The sequence below is a fragment of the Lissotriton vulgaris genome, chromosome 1_1 (assembly GCF_964263255.1).
Source record: "Lissotriton vulgaris chromosome 1_1, aLisVul1.2, whole genome shotgun sequence".
NCBI classification, from domain to species: domain Eukaryota; kingdom Metazoa; phylum Chordata; class Amphibia; order Caudata; family Salamandridae; genus Lissotriton; species Lissotriton vulgaris.
Genome location: NC_141685.1, coordinates 543235376 through 543254870, shown reverse-complemented (window position 1 = coordinate 543254870; position 19495 = coordinate 543235376). Strand labels below are relative to the sequence as shown.

General features: G+C 51.5%; 1 protein-coding gene across 5 annotated transcripts in view; it reads right to left on the bottom strand.

Moving 5' to 3' along the window:
* Positions 1-19495, bottom strand: part of EVI5 (ecotropic viral integration site 5) — a 1064947-nt gene that overhangs the window by 736994 nt on the left and 308458 nt on the right. For all 5 annotated transcript variants that reach the window (XM_086953930.1, XM_086953933.1, XM_086953929.1 and 2 more), the window contains one exon: positions 6920-6994. In XM_086953930.1, the coding sequence (XP_086810056.1) occupies positions 6920-6994 (75 nt within the window). The remainder of the gene's footprint in view (positions 1-6919; positions 6995-19495) is intronic.

Below are 19495 nucleotides of genomic sequence, written 5' to 3'. Positions count from 1 at the left end.
AATCCTAAAGTAGCAAGCAGCTGGTTATCTCTCCATGGAGTAGGGAGCCAAAACATCAACTCTCCACTTTTAAAAGATGATCTACAACAATATTTTGGTAGGAACATATACTGAAATTCCTTCAAATGTAAGTAAAAATCAGGATTCAAAATATTTTGCTCAACATTCTAACGTTTTCGGCTGCATATCTGGCTAGGGGCCTGTCTGACATTGGCTCACATTCAGGACACGGCCTCGACGCCTGGGTGTGGGATGAAGGCTGAAGGCCAAGGAACTGAGGGATGAGGCAGTCTCATGAGAACTTAGGATAGACACAGAGCTGTATTTTACAGAAAACAAAAACTCAGTAGACTCTGCGGTTACACGTTAGGAGGCCTAAAAACAGTACTTCGAGACAGAGCACAGAATATTATTGCACATTAAAAGAAGAGGAAACAACGGGAAACAGAGTAAATGGAAAGGCGCCTAGTGAAGTTAGAAGGGTTCCCTGGGGCAGGATCAGACCCCTCAATTCTTCATAGGATAGCAGTCCTCGGAAAGAAATATCAAATGCTAGCACAGAATGAAGTGAAAACCCAGATTGACCCTTCCTGACTCGGGCCCTGAAAAGATTTGGTCCCAAATTACTGGCCTCAATAGCATTGTTATATAGAAATCCTGTGGCTGCAGTCAGAATAAATGAGATGTTATCCACGGAATTTCCCATTGGGCGGGGTACACAACAGGGTTGCCCCTTGTCCCCCTCCTGTTGGCTATTACACTTGAGTCGCTGGCTTGCATGGTACGGGCACAACCGGATACTGCAGGATTTCACATGGGGAGGAGGCACCGAAAGATGAGAGGATCTCACTCTATGTGGATGATATCCTGCTCTATGTCACCAGCCTGAGTAAAACACTATTGCACAAGTTACTACTTGTGTAAAGATATATCTTTAAGAGACATTAGTTAGTGATAGATTCCTTACCTTAGAATATCTCCAGGCGTCAGACTGCATCCGGAAAGTTTTTCGTCAGAAGTACTCCTGCGTGTTGGTAGGTGGCGTAGTGCGGCTCCGCGCCAGTCGCAGGCGTCGTAAGCGCCGAGATGACATCACGGAGACTACTTAGGCACAACCCATGTACGCTGACACGAATTTCCGCGCCAGGAACGCAGAGCCATGCAAGAAACGGAGCACTGGTGCCATAAAACTAGGGCCCTGATGGGGATGACCTTAACCCTAGAAATCAGTTCGCAGAACGGGGAGGATGGGTGGGACAGTAAGGAATCTATCACTAACTAATGTCTCTTACAGATATATCATTACACACAAGTAGTAACTTGTGCATCTGAAAGAGACACGTTAGTGATCGTTTCCTTACCTTAGAATAGATACCCCAGCAACACCACCCCCGGAGCCTGGGGCAAGCCCGCCTTCAACAACCAGTCGTCGAGATAGGGAAAAAGTGAAACCCCCTATCTGCGCAGACGAGCTGCAACCACAGCCATCACCCGAGAGGCGCTGGTAAGGCCCAAAGAGGAGCCCGGCGAACTGAAAGTGCTCGTGGTCAACCGTGAACCGCAGGTAACGCCGGTGGGCTGGTAGGACGTGAAAGTAGGGGTCCTGCAAGTGTAACGCTACCATCCAGAGTTGCGGGTCCAGGAAACAATCGGCGTTCCGAAGGTTTAAAACACTCTCGATGGCCCCTCAAGGGCGCCGCAACTTTCTGTTTGTAAGGCGTCAAGTGATCCCCCGACGTGCGGCGGTACTGACGTGGCATAGCAGGAGGAGTAGTGTTGAAGGGGAGGAGTAGCCCCTTTGGACTGTTTTCAGAACCCACCTGTCCAACGTGATGGCGCGCCAGTAGGGAAGGTGATGACGAAACCTGCCGCCCACTGGCATGTGGAGGGCCTGAAACTGTGGACTGAAACAGCAGACTAGGAAGGCCTTGAGCCAGCGATGGTAGTGGTGACCGTGGACTGATATGCCCACTAGCCCTGGGACCCACCCACTGTCATACAAATTGCTCTGCTTATGGAGGATGCGGGGTCAATACCACAATGGATGGCGAATCCCGCTGCATCTTTGCCCTTGGCAAGTGCTTGGGAGAGCACCTTCCAAGCCTCCGCTAGACACTGTGGCAGCACTGTGCCACCGTGTCCCACACAGAGTTGGAATAGAGGGCCAAAAGGCCCTTGTAGAAGCAGAGCCCCGAACCACTAGACAACGTGGCGGAAGGTGCTGTGCGATGGAACTGGAGGTGCCTCGTATGTACAGGTGGCCTCCTCTATACCATATCACAGAGTGAACCCAACACCACCGTAGCTACAGAGGAGGGAGACAGTGTATCGGGGTGTGTAGAGAAACCCAGCATGCTGGGATCCACTATATGGTCATTCTGGTGTAGATCTTCATCACAGCGAGCTACAAGAAGGTCCTCAGACCTCTCCTGGTACCCTCCTCCGGTCAAGGGCAGGAATTGGAGGAAGGATAAGGCAGGCTCTATATAATCCGGCCCTGGAGGCAACAACATCGCTGAAGCCAATGCCGGATCAGAAGGAGGCGCTGATGTCGGATCCGAATGCGGCGCAGGGGCCGGATCTGAAGGAGGCTCAGAGGTAGAAAGCGGGGCTGAAGCCAGAGCCAACTGATGCGCCGAGGCCAACGGCAGCGCTGCGGCCGGAGCCAACGGCTGCGCCGAGGCCGGACCCAACGGCTGCGCCGAGGCCGGACCCAACGGCTGCGCCGAGGCCGGGGCCACCTACCACGCCGGGGCCAATAGCAGGACCGCGGCCGGAGCCAACGGCTGCGCAGAGGCCAGAGCCAGCAGCCGCGCCAATGCCGGAGCCAGTGCCAAGGTCGGAGCCAACGGCTGAGCCGAGGCCAGAGCCTGCGCCAAGGCCAGAGCCAATGGCCGCGCCAAGGCCGGAGCCTGCGCCGAGGTCGGAGCCAACGGCTGCACCGAGGCGGGATCCAACGGCTGCGCCGAGGCCGGAAACAAGGGCCGCACCAAGGCCGGAGCCTGCGCCTAAGCAAACGGCTGCGCCGAGGCCGGGGCCACCAGCTGCGCAGAGGCCGCACCAACAACTGCGCAGAGGCGGGGGCCAACAACTGCGCAGAGGCCAGGGCCCAACAACTGCGCAGAGGCCAGGGCCAACAGCACCACCGCAGCGCCGAGGCCGGAGCCAACAGGAGCGCAGAGGCCCGGGCCAACAGCAGCGCCGAGGCCGGAGCCAATGGCCGCACCAAGGCCGTAGCGGCTGCGCAGAGGCCAGGGCCAACAGCTGCGCAGAGGCCGGGGCCAACTGCCACGCCGGGGCCAATAGCAGGACCGCGGCCAGAGCCAACGGCTGCGCCGAGGCCCCGGCCAACAGCCGCGCCAATGCCGGAGCCTGTGCCAAGGTCGGAGCCAACGGCTGAGCCGAGGCCGGAGCCTGCGCCGAGGCCAAAGCCGAGGCCAGAGCCAATGGCAGTACCAAGGCCGGAGCCAGCGCAGAGGTCGGAGCCAACGGCTGCACCGAGGCCGGATCCAACAGCTGTGCCGAGGCCCGGGCCAACGGCCGCACCAAGGCCGGAGCCTGCGCCGAGGCCGGAGCCACCAGCTGCGCAGAGGCCGGCTCAACAACTGCGCAGAGGCCGGGGCCAACGGCAGCGCCGAGGTCGGGGCCAACGGCAGCGCCGAGGTCGGGGCCAACGGCAGCGCCGAGGTCGGGGCCAACGGCAGCGCCGAGGTCGGGGCCAACGGCAGCGCCGAGGTCGGGGCCAACGGCAACGCCGAGGCCAGAGCCAACGGCAGCGCCGAGGCCAGAGCCAACGGCAGCGCCGAGGCCAGAGCCAACGGCAGCGCTGAGGCCAGAGCCAGCAGCAGTGCCGAGGCCGGAGCCAGCAGCAGTGCCGAGGCCGGAGCCAGCGGCAGTGCCTAGGCCGGAGCCAGCGGCAGTGCCTAGGCCGGAGCCAGCGGCAGTGCCTAGGCCGGAGCCAGCGGCAGTGCCGAGGGCGGAGCCAGCGGCAGTGCCGAGGCTGGAGCCAGCGGCAGTGCCGAGGCCGGAGCCAAAAGGCGGTGGTGAAGAGGCCGGAGCCAACAGCGCCACACGGTATCTTGCCAGCGTAACCGGGGCGAAAGGCGGAGGCACAGGGACAGAACCACCCAATGGGTCCGCGGGGTCCAAAGATGCTCCGGAGGGACCCGATGGGAGAAAGAAACGCCCACGGTCGATACAAGTAGCTGTACCTCTTCAATAGGCACGTACGGCTCCCAAAAAACGTGGGCAGCCGCAGGCCACAACGGAGGCCCCAATGGAGCCGCGGGGGAGAGACCACCCCCCTCCACCGAGCCCCGGGACCAGTGGGGGGTAGACAAAGAGCAACGCCGCTCCTTCGACTTTAAATGGCGCTTGGACTTACCTGACCCAGATGAACGATGGTGTCGGCTGCGCAAGCGATCCCCTCGACCTCCCACAGAAGAGGGACCTTGATTGGCGCGCTTCTGAGTGCCGGGCCTCCAACAACTTCAGGGAACGTTCCTGCAAGCCTTCTGCGCCATAGCCCGACAACTTGTGCTTGGCTCAGGGAGATGGCGTGCCCCAAGCAGAAGAGACACACGGTGAAAAGGTCCGTCACCGACAAGGTCCGACGGGTCCCAACAGGCCTTAACCAGGGCGTCCCTACTGCACCAAAAAGTCGAGGTCTCGATAAAAACATGAGACAAGTCTCATAAACAAGTATATTTTATTGACTAGGAGTACCGCTCTCTCTCGGATCTGCGCTTTCTGGCGCGGAAAAAGAAAGAACCGCATGGGTGGCGCCTAAGTAGTCTCCGTGAAGACATCTCGGCGCTTCAGACGCCCGCGACGGACGCAAAGCCGCACGACGCCACCTACCAAAATGCAGGGGTACTGCTGTCGAAAAACTTCCCGGAGCCAGTCTGACACCTGGGGATAGTCTAAGGTAAGGAATCTATCACTAACGTGTCTCTTTCAGATAGGAGTGTTTAGGGTCTTCGAACAATATGGTGCCCATGCAGGACACACAATAAACGGGGACAAATCAAGTCTATACCCCGTAGGAAGAGACCTGGACTCATTAGATCTTCTAGGGAGCCAACATATAGATAGGGAGCGGTTCCAATATCTTGTCATATACGTGACCTCAGACAGGGAATGCAGCCTCGATCTAAATCTTTGGAGTGTGCTGACAGAGTTCCATGGAGTTCCGGACCAGTGGAGGACATTGCCACTAACACTGATAGGGAGGGTGGCTATGTTTAAGATAATAACCCTGCCAAAACAAGATGTCCTTCAGAACAAAATTACAAAGTTCCAGATGAGATTCTCCCCAGGGTAGCAGGAGAGGTGAGGAAACTGCTATGGAACGAGGGGCACCCTAGAGTGGTGCTGTGGACACTGCAGCAAAACCAATGCAATGGTGACATATCCCTCCCAGGTATACGGAAATACTACTGGGCAGCACTCTTGATAGTGGTCAATGAATGAGGTTGCGCACCCGGAGATCATCCCACTTATACAATGGAAAGAAGCCAGTTCCATCCTAGGTCCTACCTACACTATTTTTATGGAGGAAGTGGTGTGAGAAAGCGAGGACGATAGAGGCATGGTAAAAGGCGGGGAGGTGCATGAGATGGGCTACAAGGGTCACCCAGTAGACCCCCTTGTGGGTAGGGAAGCAACTAGATGAAATCGGGATACTAAGAAGGTTTGGAGCAATGGACCTGATAAGGATCACCAGGTTGAGAGATCTCTTGAGGAAGGAAACCTAGTTCCTTTCAGCTCCCTCCAGTGAGACTACCAGCTTAATAACACACAGTACTTTAAATACATCCAACTCAAACACGCCTGGGAGGCATGGAGACTAGGTACAACGGACATCCCTGAATTTGCACCTCTTGAGGGCAGACTACTTCGGGGGGAATTTGAGGCGAAAGTGGTTTCCTGGACACATAAGTCTATCTACAACATGCCTGACTCACTAAAGAAACTCAGAGAAAAGTGGGAAAGTGAAGTGGGTGAACTAGATGACAGACTAGGAGGTTACCTTGATGCACCAAGGGCAGGAGGCGATTAAGTCTAGGCGAAGATTTACCCAATTCAAGATCTTACACAGAGTCTATTATGATTGGGTCCACTTGCACAAATTTGGGAGAGCTGAGTCCCCCAATTGTCTGAGATGTGGGGAACGAAGGGGGTCATTCCTGCATACACTTTGGGACTGTGCAACCATACAGTTGCGAAATAATTTAATACTGGGTGATTTAGGTACAATTCTAGGGGGAATACCTTCCAGCTGACCCAAAATATGTCCTCCTAAGTATACTCACAGACGTGAACGTCCCATGGACCACGCTCTTTTTCTGCAACCCGGGCATGGTAGTGGCAAAAAGAGACGTGGCCAAACATTGGGGAGCACCAGAGCAGCCAATCCTCCGAGAACGGAAAACAGGGATGGACTGGTGTATGGCAGTTACAAAGCTAGAGGATGCCCAAGGAAGTTTCCTAAGGTCTGGGGTCCCACAGTGAAATATTATCGCATGGATGTGGGGGATAGTGAGGAGATGTCCCAATCAATACAATCCCAATGACTTATTTTAGGAGACCGCCTAACAAGTTACATTATCTGATATTTGCTCAATTGCAATGCACTGTCCGAATGTAGAATGTATCATTGCAATATTGAATGACTGCTTTTCCACTCCAATGTAGTTGCTTGATGGAATAATCAAATACAAATATTTTAAAAAAACATCCCAATGTTTTCTAACATGAAAATTATTTATGAATTAGCTGGGACTTATCTTGATCTTATTAAAGGTTACTCCTAGAAACAAGACTTGAATCTCACTACCAATAATTAATTATGCAAGTAAATATCTCTTCAAATCATCCCATACATAAACAATCATACCATTAACCAAGAATATATTACCTGCATCAGAAGAAGTCCAACAATAAAAGCGCTCCCTTGACAGTATCCAACCTCTCGATCCACTAAAGAATAAGCCTGAATAGAGAAAAAAAATCCAAAGAACGTGTATTTACTAAATTAACAAGGTTTGCCAGCATTTGATTGAAAACTCTAGTATGTGTTTAACAAGATGAAAGGAGCTTAGTTGAACAAAACTAGCGTTGAAAGATTTTTTGTTTTTTGGACCTAAATATAGAAGGTTTGTTCAGCAATAAGCACATCTGTATTGAGAGAGAGAGTAAGCGCATGGTGTATTGCGTACACGTCACTGAACTTACCTTAACATTTCACAAAGGTTCTTCTGTTGCAACTAATACATTATCATGATCAGCGCAACATAGACAACTATCAGCTTTTTGAATGTTTCCTCCAGGGAAGGTTTCCGTCATTGGTGGGCTAGAGGTAGTATGGACCTTTCAACTGGGCACTTATGCTTTACTATTTTGTTCTCATTCGTGTGAAAGAGAGAAGGAGCAGAACTTCTGACTAGAGGCAGACTGGGGCTTGCAATGAGGAAATGGTAATAAGCTGAATTGACAAATTACCACTTGGATATCTGCCTACGCGTCATCTTTGAAACTAAAAGGAAGCAATTGAAAGTGCTACTCTGGAAGAACCTTTAGATACATGTTTACAGTGGTTCCATTGTCCTCTCTGGACCTGTGCATCAAAATATTGACATCCAGGGAAACAAGTCCCAGAGCACATCTTTAGGTCGCGAAGCTGAACTCCCAAATCGAAATTAAAAGAGGTACATGTGTGTCTAAAGGGAAGAACTCCAAATATGAAAGTGTGCCTGTGGAGAGAAAGTTTCAGTTAGTTTACATGATGGGCCAGAAATGTTGCGACACCTAACCACTGACACCCTAACATTTGTTGGCTCCGATATATGCAAATTCTCTGCACTAGTTACCCAACAATATCTTGTCTCTTCAGACGGTATTAAATTTCAAATTCACTAAGTCCCCTAGAACTTAGTCATGGATTTGTACTGAAGTCTGTACAAACACCGGAACTGAGATCTTAGCTTGAGGCACTTGTAGCTCTAGTAAAGCCACTATAAAAAGAACAAACAATAAATGTCTAACACACGTTGTTTTCTGCTACCAGAAAGGAACTTAAAATAAGTATAATAGGTTGATCTTCTGTTGTCACATGAGTAATTGTTTATCGTTCCAAAACAAGGGCACATTTTTTACGATCTGTGCAGCTTTTGTACTGAGAAACCTGGGCAAAGGTGAGCCTTGGTGCAAACAAGGGCTTTTCCTCAGTACAAAGAACTGAGCAAGGACTCAAGCAAGAATGTGTACTCAATTTGTTAAATCTTTTTATTTCTGATTTGAGCAAATCATTGGCCGAGGTTCACTCACATCCTCCAAAATTGGGACAATTGACGACATCACTGCTATACGCAGATGACATTGAACTGATGAATTTAACCCTCAATTGGTCTGCAAAACTAGTTAAATAGGTTGGCTCTTTACTGCATAGAAAACACATGACCGTGTTTTTAGAAAAAAACAATATTTGGAGGCAGTTATAAGAAGATGAGAAAATGGTACGTGGGAAGCATTTGGTCGAAAACATTTTCAGCTATAAATATATTTTTTTGATAAACCGATTTTATTTATTTTAACCACCAACGCGGAAAAAGCTGAACAACAGACAGTCAATAATATACACAAGAATGACAGCGACTGCACAAGTCATTGAGAATCAAGTTGTACGGCAGAATAGCAAACGGTCCAACACAGCTCTCTAATTCAGGTACAATGTTAGGCCAAATGACCCAGCCACCGCCCCTAAACCTGCCCATACTTGCGGAGGCAACCTCTAGCTTCATAAACCATACAATCCTGTTGAGCGATCCAGTCAACTCACCACCGCTAGCTCAACAGGGTGGGGAGGTAGAAGACATCCATTTAGCGGCAATGTCAAGTTTAGCTATCAGGAGAGCCGTGCCCAGGAACAATCATTCAGCTCTTGTACCGCTAGAACTTTCAAGCAACCCAAGCAGTATCAGCAGTGGAAAGAGTGGACCCTCCCAACCAAGAACCTCCATTAGATCACAGAGCACCTCTGGCCAATAGTTCGCTACCACAGAGCAGGACCATACCATATGGTAGACATCTGCCAGATCAATCCCACATCCGGGACAGGCAGGCCTAGATCGAAGGTCCGACCAGTGCAAATGCGACAGGGAAAGAATGGCCGAATAAAGATAGTAGGTTTGGCCCAGCCGTAGTCGGCTGGAGATCGTAAGCTCTAAAGGGGCCAATCTCAAATGGTCATCTTTCATGGGACCCAGCCAACCATCCCACCGGGCTCAGAGGTGATGTAGCATACCGGGTGAATTGATAATCAGAGTGAGATAAATCTGAGAGATACCGCCACAGCCAAGGTGTCCAATATAAAGTTTGGTCTCTAAGGGACTGTACTCCTGCATAATGTGAGGCACTGAGACGTGAGTATGGAGTTAAAGATATTTGTAGAATTGGGCGTAGGTAGCCTAAAGATCATGGAAAGAGCATATGTCTGTCCCAGAACAGATGTCCCCCAATTGAGTGATACCAATAAGGTCCCAGGTTTTGAAACCCCGAATTGCTGCCACCTCCCTCAACCAATTACTGTGCCAGAGGGGTGTCTGTTGCGTACGTTTGACCTTCCATTGTACATGTCTTAGCACCACTCTCGAGGCCAAGAACACCAGCCTGGTCACTGAAGGCAAAGCGGTAGGTATCTGAGAGCTGTAGAGCGAAGCGTGCAGTCGAGGAATGACCAACAGGGACAGCTCCAGGTAAACAGCAGTGTCGGACCATCCCTCATTAAACCAGTCATGAACTACAAGCAGATGAGAGGATAGGTAGTAAAGATAAAGATTAGCAATTCCCGGGCCACCATCATACAGGCCTCGTTGACAGTGCAAGGGCAAGACGGGGTCTGGACCCATGCCACAGGAACGTTGTGGCTGTCCCATGCAGAGTCCAGAACTATGTCTGCGGCTGCAGGTGGAATGTCAAGTTCTGAAAAATATACAGGAACCGCCGGGGAATCATCACTTTGTAAAGAGCTATACACCCCATAACATTTAGAGGGAGGGATTGCCACCTACTGAGGTCAGTTTTGGCCCTTCGGACCAAGGGTTGTAGATTAAGGGTCCATGTATGTTCAGAATGTAGGGAAACCCAAATGCATAGATATTTAAAACCAACTGAAAGGAAAAAGTATGCAGTATTCTAGTCTGCCAGTCAAAGCAGTTTCTAGAGCAAGTCAAGGGGACCAGTACAGATTTAGAAGGGTTTAACTTCAAACCACAAGCCTCCTCGAAACAGCTCAGCAAGTGAAGACAGTAAGGGCCACTCGTGGTAGGGTGTACAAGATGCAAAAGGACATCATCTGCATAAAAAAACACAAATTCAAAAAGAAAGGATGTAGAGGGAACCCGATTAAACTGGACTCCGGCAGTAGGGTTGGGGTAAAGAGCACGGACCATGCCACAAAATCGAGGTCCGATGTCGGCCCTTGTCAGCACTAACTGAAGGTAACCCCAGTCCACCATATGGAAAGCCTTTTTCGAAATCAATAAAAAATAAGGCAAGGTCAAATTGCAAACGATGGCGGTGAGCCAGGGCCACATGAAGCCGTTGGTGACAGTGCCTTGTGCTAGGGGCCGGAATAAAGCCACATTGATAAGTATGAATCAATGTAGCGAGGACACGCTTGAGTCGGACGGCCAGCATAGTGGCAACATTTTTTAATCTCACCGTTAAGGAGCGAAAGTGGCCTTTAGTCCGAACAGGAGGTGGAGGGAGGTTGTGTCTTGGGGATCACCACTCACCACTACAGTAGCAGTGTTTAGTTCCAGAGGGAAGGCGCCTTTGTGACACGATTAAAGAAAAGGTAAAGGGCCAAGAGGTGAGGAAGTAATGTCTCACAGAATGCAGCATAATATTCCATAGGGAAGGCATCTGGCCCAGGGATTTTCCCTGGTGCCAGGCCAGACAATGAGTCTCCAACCTCCTTGATTGTAAAGTGCTCATCGAGCATACGCCTCTAACTGGGTAACATGAGAGGTGCGGGCATGCTTCTCGGCCCGGATACACCCCATAGCAATTTCTCGGATTGCCGCCTTACTAGCCGCCCACAAGGTGCTAACCTTCATGACCGACCCATTATTTCTAAGGAAGTATGCTTGGAGTTCCCGACTCAGTGCCTGAGGAAAGGTCTTGTCCTGGAGATACCAGGCATTGAGACTCCACATAGAGTGTTGATTGGATCTGGGAGGTCCAAAATAGATAAGCTATGGATTATGTGAGAGTGCTAGACAGTAAAAGGCAGGTAAAAATAAACAAATCTATCAGGGAGTGATTGTGGTAGGCTGCTGAGGTATGAGTGAATTGTCAAAGTCGCGGGTGCCATAGTCTCCAGGCACCACAAAGGCCAAGAGTGGCGGTCCAGTCATTAAGATGATGGTTCCCGGTACATCTAGAGCTAGTGGGGGACCCCGCAGTATCGAGTTTGAGATTAGGCACTGTGTTAAAGACGCCACCTATTACTGCAACACCTTGCGGAAGGCCCAAGAGGAGTCTGGGGAGGTCCTAGTAACAGGTGTGGAATAGTGCAGGAGACACATAAATGCATACAAAAGTTATCACCTGTCCTTCCCACGTTCCCGTCAGGGCAATGAAACGGCCGCGCAGGTCACATGTTTCATGGGAGACCGTGAAACGGAAGGAGTGCCACAACTGGATCCTTCCTCATGGGTAAATTCCTCGCCTAAGCCTGCCCGCATCCACCCCATTGAGCGGGCTACTCTGACTACCGCCTCCCTTATCACCAACTGCCCATGACGAGAACATTTAGAATCTTGTTTTTGCTTCTGACTCTCACGATGGTTGTAACCATACATGTTGATCTTGTTTGTCCCTGCACCTTAATCATTTTGTTTGTTCAACAATGTCTACCATGTAAAGCGCTCTAATACCCTCACAGGTCATGTTTGCGCTCTATAAAACACAAAAATAAATAAATAAATAAGTTATAAATATTTAGGGGTTAGGCTCCAAGATTTACATTTGCCCAGACTCCATCTAAATACATTAAAGCCCTGCTTAGCTTCTCTCATTGCTGCTTTTCAAAAACTACTCAGTAAAGTATCCAAGCCAACCTGGTAACCCATCTTGGCGGCAATCAATGCTTCCAATGTTGGTCAATGGGTCAGAAGTCTTCCCGGGGAGCCTAAATTAATTTAGAAATAACTCGCAGTGCAAGGACTGCAGCCTCCTAGTCCATCTTCCACAGTACACCTCACCTCCAAAGATCCGTTTAGAGTTCCGCCTACAAGACCAAGGGCTAGTACTACAAGGCGTCCTCCTCAGGTTTATGCCCTATGTTAGAGAGGCCACTCCGGACACATTAAGATCCTTTAACTGGAAAGAGATTCAAAAAGGCAGTAAAACAAACTGCTGAGTCAATGCCAGAAGTGAGGCTTTAGAGGTACTGGACGCACATCACCTCTGGGTAGCAAACATACCTCGCAAACCTTTTAAATTCGCAATAAATAAACAAATATTACTATTGTGAACAACAGACCACAAATGCTTCAAAAAGCGCAAACACTCGTGAACGCATATGAACACGTACAAATCACCGAACCCATAGAATTATTTACTTTAAAAAAATCAAAAGCTTTTATAAATCCATGTTTGAGGTTTGGCTGATCAACAAGCAACGCACTGGTCAAGTGGGCCCGAAAACCAAGTTCGAAGCGATGTAGACTGTCAGTGACATGAAGAAAATCTCTTGCACATATTGTGCATATGCCCAGTCCTGCAAGCTGAACTTACCTATGCAACATCTTCAATATTCATGGAATTGGGACATCTCGTCACACACTCCATTTTTGCTTGCATGGCTCAAGTGCTCAGGTAATATTCTGCCTGGTAAAATTGATCATAATCGCTTCGAAACTGCTCAAAGCTGGGGCCACAATAATTTAATTAAAGCACCGGCACGCAGAGACGTCCAGAGCCAAACCAAAGATGAAACATAAAAGACCTGCGCGTCGAAAGGTGGCGTTGGTCGGCTCCATGTTCAACATCGGCATCGTGGTCGCCAGGATGACGTTGAGGTAGCTACTTAGGACGCCGCCTTCGCGCGCCATCAGTTCTGTACACGACTTTCCACGGCAGAAGCGCAGAGCCATGCAAGACTCTGACCACTGGTGTGCAAAACTAGGGCCCTGAAAGGAAATCCTTAACCCTAGAAGTCAGTCCGCCGAACGGGGAGGATGGGAGGGGCAGCAAGGAATCTATAACTAATCTATGTCTCTTACTGACAGATCGATACCGAAGGTAAGTAACTTGTTCATCTGAAAGAGACAATTAGTTATAGATTCCTTACCTTGTGAATAGATACCCCAGCAATACCAACCCCGGAGGTGGGTCTGCGATTCACACCAGAAAGTCCTGGAGAACAGAACGGCCAAAAAAGCGGTCTCTCCGGACTTGGATGTCCAGGCAGTAGAGGTTTGTGAACGTGTGCAGAGATGCCCACGTAGCTGCCTTACAAAAGTCGTTGACGGCGACTTCCTTTCCCAAAGCAGTGGTAGCTGCCGTCGCCCTGGTGGAATGGACGCCCAGTCCCACTGGAGGCTCCTTCTTTGCCAAATAGTAGAAAGCTTTTATGCACAAAACAACCCATCTGGAGATGGTCCATTGGTGCACGGCCGACCTTTCTTGGCGCCCACGTAGGCAACAAAGGGCTGGTCATCCACCCGGTATTGCTTGGTGCAATCCAAATAAAAGGAAAGCGCACGTTTTGGATCAAGACGGTGGAGCCGCTCTTCCTCCTTAGAAGGATGCGGAGGGGAAAAAGGTGGGCAAAGTGATGGTTTGACCAATGTAGAAAGAAGTAAACACCTTGGGAAGAAAGGAAGGTCTGGTTCTTAGGACGACCTTCTCCGGATGAACAGCCAAGAGGCTTTGAAGAAAGCTTGGAGCTCACTCACACTGCCAGCAGAGGTGATGGCACCCAGAAAGGCAGTCTTTAAAGTAAGAAGTCTTAGAGGACAGTTATGAAGCGGCTCAAAAGGAGGGCACATAAGAAAAGTTAGGGGTATTACAAAGGGAACAGGTGAAAAAAGATGAGTAATGCCCTTAAGGAAGCGATTTACAACAGGGGACTTGAAAAGAGAAGGCTGAAATGGCCGAGAGTTAGCCCTTTAGAGTGCCCAGAGCAGAGCCCAGCCGGGCCAAAGAAATGAGGAACAAGATAACCTCAGAAAGAGGGGCAAAAAGGGGATCCACAGCCTTTGTGGTGCACCATGCCAAAAATGTGTTCCATCTGCAGGCGTATACCGTCTTAGTGGAGGGATACCTAGCTGCCAAGATAACATCACAGACTTTGGGAGGAAGATTGAAGGCTGTCAACGGTCTGCGCTCTATCTCCACGCAAGGAGGTGGAGACTGGACAGGTTCAGATGCTACGACAGAAGATCATCCCGAAGAGGCAAGATCGGAGGATCAATGGCCATGTGGTACAGCTCGGGATACCAGACTCTTCGTGTCCAATCCGGAGCCACAAGGATGACTTGGGCCTGTTCGTGCTTGATCTTCTTCAGCACTCTGGTATAGGTGGAAAGGCGTATAGAAGACCGCAACTCCACTCGCGACAAAAAGCGTTGCCTAGCGAGAGCCACCTTGTAAATTCCAACATGCACAATTGCTGTAATTGCGCATTTCTCTTCGCTGGCGAATAGATCTAACCAAGGCTCTCCTCACTGCTGAAAGAGACCTTGAGCCATCTCTGAGTGAAGATACCATTCGTGATCCATCATGCACCTGCGGCTGAGTTTGTCCGCCCTGACGTTCAGAGTACCTTCCAGGTGTTGAACCACCTGAGATATGCACTGTTGTTCAAGCGTTGTCCAGAGACGGAGAGCCTCTTGACATAGGGTCCATAACCCCACCCCGCTCTGCTTGGTGTTGTCCGTGAACACCTGCACTACTCTTACCCGGACAGAGGGAAGGAATGCTTTGAGTGCAAGACGAATCGTCCAAGCTCCAGAAGGTTGATGTGGAGCCCTGACTCTGCCGGAGACCAGAGGTCTCAGATCTCCGCCAGCCCCATGAGGCCGCCCCATTCCAGAAGTGATGCATCGGTCACCAATGTGAACTCTGGTTGGGGAAGGGAGAGAGACCTGCCGTTGACCCAAACCTGGTTTGTTAGCCACCACTGCAATTGTCGTGCAGTGCCCTCCGAGATCTGGACACAATCGGACAGGTTCCCCTGATGCTGTGCCCACTGGAACTTCACTTCCCACTGCAGAGCCCGCCTATGCCATCTGGCATGATCCACCATCCGGATATAGGAGGCCATCAGGCCCAGTAGCCGTAGGGTCACCCTAACCGAAACCCAGGATAGAGGCTGAAAGATCGGAATCATTGCCCGAATATCCCGGACTTGCTGCTTGGGAGGTAGACCCAAAACTGCGTTGTGTCCAGAACTGCTGCGATGAAGAGGAGCTTCTGAGAGGGAGTCAGGTGTAATTTCAGCATGTTAATAGAGAACCCCAGGAGGTCCGCTGTAGTCTGGAGGTGGGAGATCACAGCCTGGGGCGAGCCTGCCTTCAACAGCCAGTCGTCGAGGTAGGGGGAAGTCTGGAACCCCTGATCTGCACAGATGAGCTGCGACCACCACCATCATATTTGTGAACACCCGAGGGGTGCTGGTAAGGCCAAAGGGGAGAATGGTAAACTGAAATTGGTTGTGACCTACCATGAACCTCAAGTAGCACCGGTGGGCCGGCAGGTCGGGGATGTGAAAATAAGCATCCTGCAAGTCCAAAGCGACCATCCAGTCACGAGGGCAGACAGGACCTGAGCTAGCGCTAACATTTTGAACTAATCCTTTCGGAGGAAACAGTTGACGTTCCTGAGATCCAAGTTAGGACGCAGGCTTTTGTCTTTCTTGTCACCAGAAAGTAGTGGGAATAGCAACAACGCCCTACTTCTAGTGCAGGAACATCCGGTTATAGAAGCGCCAGATGATCCTCAGACATGCGATGGAAAGGAGGTGGCATGACAGGGGGTGTAGTCTCGAAGGGGAGGGAGTAGCCCCTTAGTACTCTCTGCAAAACCTACCTGTCCGACACGATGGTGCACCAGTGGGGGAGGTGATGGCAAATCCTGCTGCCCACTGGCAATTGGTGGCCCTGAAAAGTCAGATTAGGAGGGTTTGGAGGCTGCTGCACATGGGCCGGTGGTGGACTGGCCCGCTCGCTGGACCCCGGACCCACGGCGGTGGGTCCCACGTCCCCGGCCGAGCAGAGGTAGAGCCTTTGGCTCTGGGTGGAATGTGGCGGGGCACCCCTTCCGTACCCACGAAAGGGGCAAAAAGCAGACTGCGCAGGGCGGGTGGTGGAGAGTCCGAAGAACTTGGCCTAAGCCCTGAGAGTTCTTGATGCGCTCTAGTGCGCTGTCTGCTTTGTCGTCGAACAGGTGACATCTATCAAAGGGCAGGGCCATGAGGGTAGCTTGGACATCCCTGGAAAAACCAGCCGACCTCTGCCAGGATTAGCGTCGAAGGGCTACCGACGTTGAAACCGTCCTGCCTAGCAACCGGAGGTATCCAGTCCACATCGTATGGTAAACTTGGCAGCGTCTCTCCCCTCGACGACAGCACGGGACAACACGGCCCGGGCATCCTCCGGGCACTGGGGCAGCACCTGCGCTACCATATCCAACACAGAGTGGGTGTAACGGCCCAACCGACGTGCAGTGTTTGTCGACCAAAGTCCCAAGCTGGAGGAAGAAAACATCTTCCCGAGATGGTCCAGCTTTTTGGACTCCCTACCGGTGGTGCGATAGGGAATGCGCCTTTGGATGTGGAGGCTTGGACCACCCAGCTCTAAGGGGTGGTGTGTTGGGAGAGGAAAGTGGGGTTGCCTGGAGCCGGGCGGTGGCGTTGGGCAATCATCCTATCCACAGGAGCCACTGTGTTGGGCCTGGAGCAGGTGCCCAAAAGGGTGTCAGATGCGGCTTCATTGAATGGCAGCAGGGGATTCGAAACACTCGCTGCCGGCTGAAGTACCTCTGTTAGGAAGTTAGTCCTGACTGCCACCGTATGTCGCTCGAGGTTGAGAGCCTCGGTCACCCTACGCAACACCACTGTGTAAGACGCTCCCTCCTCCGTAGCCACTGTAGGAGGAGACAACATGCCAAAGTCTGGGGAGGTATCCAGACCACTGGCTTCCCCCAGCTCCTCTCTCTAGTCGGGGTCATATTCCAACTGGTCAGTCAAAGGGTCTCCAGACCCATCCCAGTCCTCCTCACCCTCCTCTGGTTGCTAATCTGGCCTGAAAGGAACACCAGGGTAGAACAAGGGAACAAAAGTACCCGTTGGCGTCGCATCCGGCATTGGTCAGCACTGGTCCAGCTCTGTGTCCACGTCAGGGTTGAGGCCAGGGTCGACGCCGGCTGGGGACACAACTGGCATCGGCTGCAGACGCAGTGCCAGTGGCATCGGCGCCGGGGAGGTGATACAAGGTCAACCAGCACCAATCCGGATCCAGGCTTGGATCCAAGGGAACCCTGCGGTGCTGGAGCTACCGGCGTTGAAGGCCCAGGGCCCCCAGCCAAGTCTTCAGGGGCCGAAGGCGCGCCGATGGAGTCTGAGTGCCCAAAGATGGCGTGCATCGCTTCGTAAAAGCTTTGAAGCTGGGCGGGGGTCGCTCCGGGTCTCGGGAAGGGAGGGAAACTCAGAGCCGACCTATCGGTCTCCGCACGCGGAGCCGTGGGAGGGGCAACCCTCTGCATCCCTTGTCACGGCTGCTGGCGGACGGGGAGAAGTTGGAGACGATGCTTCTTCGACTTCTTATTATGCTTCGACTTACCTGAGGAGTGCGAAGACTTTGAAGAGGACTGGTGGTGGTGGCGCCGCAACTGGTCCTTCGACCTCCCGCGCAACATGGACATTGAACGGCGCACAGCGGACTGCCGGGCCTCGAGAAGCTTTCGGGACCGCTCCCGCAAAGACTTCGGATTCATGGTCCGGCAGTCAGAACATGACTTGGAGTTGTGGTTGTGTTCCAGGCAAAACAGGCACATACTATGCGGATCAGTCACCGACATCACCCGTCGGCAGGAACCGCAAGCCTTGAAACCGGGCATCCGTACATGCACCAGGAGTCGAGGACCCAAAACGGTGTGGACAAAAGTCGTTCAAAAAAGTCACTCAAAAAGTGACTGGAGGTACCGCTCTCTCTGGATCTGCACAGGCTGGCGCGAAAAAAGAAAGAACCGACGTCAGCGTGCGAGGGCGGCCTCTAAGTAGCTGCCACGACGAACGCTGAGCCAATCGACACCACCTATTTACGCGCAGGGGTACTGCGGATGAACAAATTCTCCAGATCCAGTCTGACGCCTGGGAGTAATTCACAAGGTAAGGAATTGTCTCTTTCAGATATATTATTTATTTATAAGCATCAACACAAACCAGATATCCCTGAACTGAATCACGTGCAATGACAAAGCTATTTTTGCCTCATTTACATTTCAGGCACATTTCAAATGTGGTGTTCTCCAGGAGGTTGAGCAACAAACCTGTTCGAACAACAGCTGTGCGTATTTTTTTTTTTACTGAGATGGACCCTCTGGCCTGTGGCATGGGCCGGAAAGACCCCAAACAAAGCACCCTCCCTTTTAGGCCGTCAGGCACCAGTGCATTAACCCAGCAAGGAAACAAGGCGGAGGGAGGTGGAACAACCACGGTTGGTGCAGCTGGGTCAGACACCGTACTAACGGAGCTCAGGGTGGGCTTCAGGGCATTGGACACCCGTTTCAACACCCTGGATAAGAGACTGGAAGCCATGGGAGCCCGGCTCTTCAACCATGAGGGACGCTTAACCACGGCTGAGGGTAGAATTTCCGACCTAGGACCGGCACTGCCCAGACCACCAAAAAGATGGAACAAATGGAGAAACTCTGTAGGTCAGTTGCAATCAAGTATGAGGATTTGGAGGCAAGGGAGCAGCGTAACAATATACAAGTCATGGGAGTGCTTGAATCCACCAACACTGGGCGGCTGAACCAGTTCATGGTAACATTACTCCCCGATCTTTTTGGAGTGGAGTCCTTCACCATCACATTTGTAGTACAGCTTGCGCACTGCATTCTTGGGATGCGGCTTAACCCAGGCAGCCCATTGAGGCCTATCATACCTCGCTTGCTTAACTTCGGAGACGGGGACACCGCCCTGAGGATGGTGCGGGAGAAGGGCCAGCTTGAGTGGCAAGGGTCATCTATTTCTCTATATTCGGACTTCACTGCAATGGAGCAGGAAGCAAGACGAAAATATCCCGGGGTGAAGACGAATCTTCGAAAGCTGGGGCTGTGTTACGGGATGTTGTATCCCGCACGGCTAAAGGTGGATGTGGACAGACGGTCCTGAATATTTGACTCCCCCTAAGAGGCCCTGGAATTCTGCCAGAACTACTCCAAGTCGGGCAGCAGCGAAGAACTTCTTTCCCGCAATCGC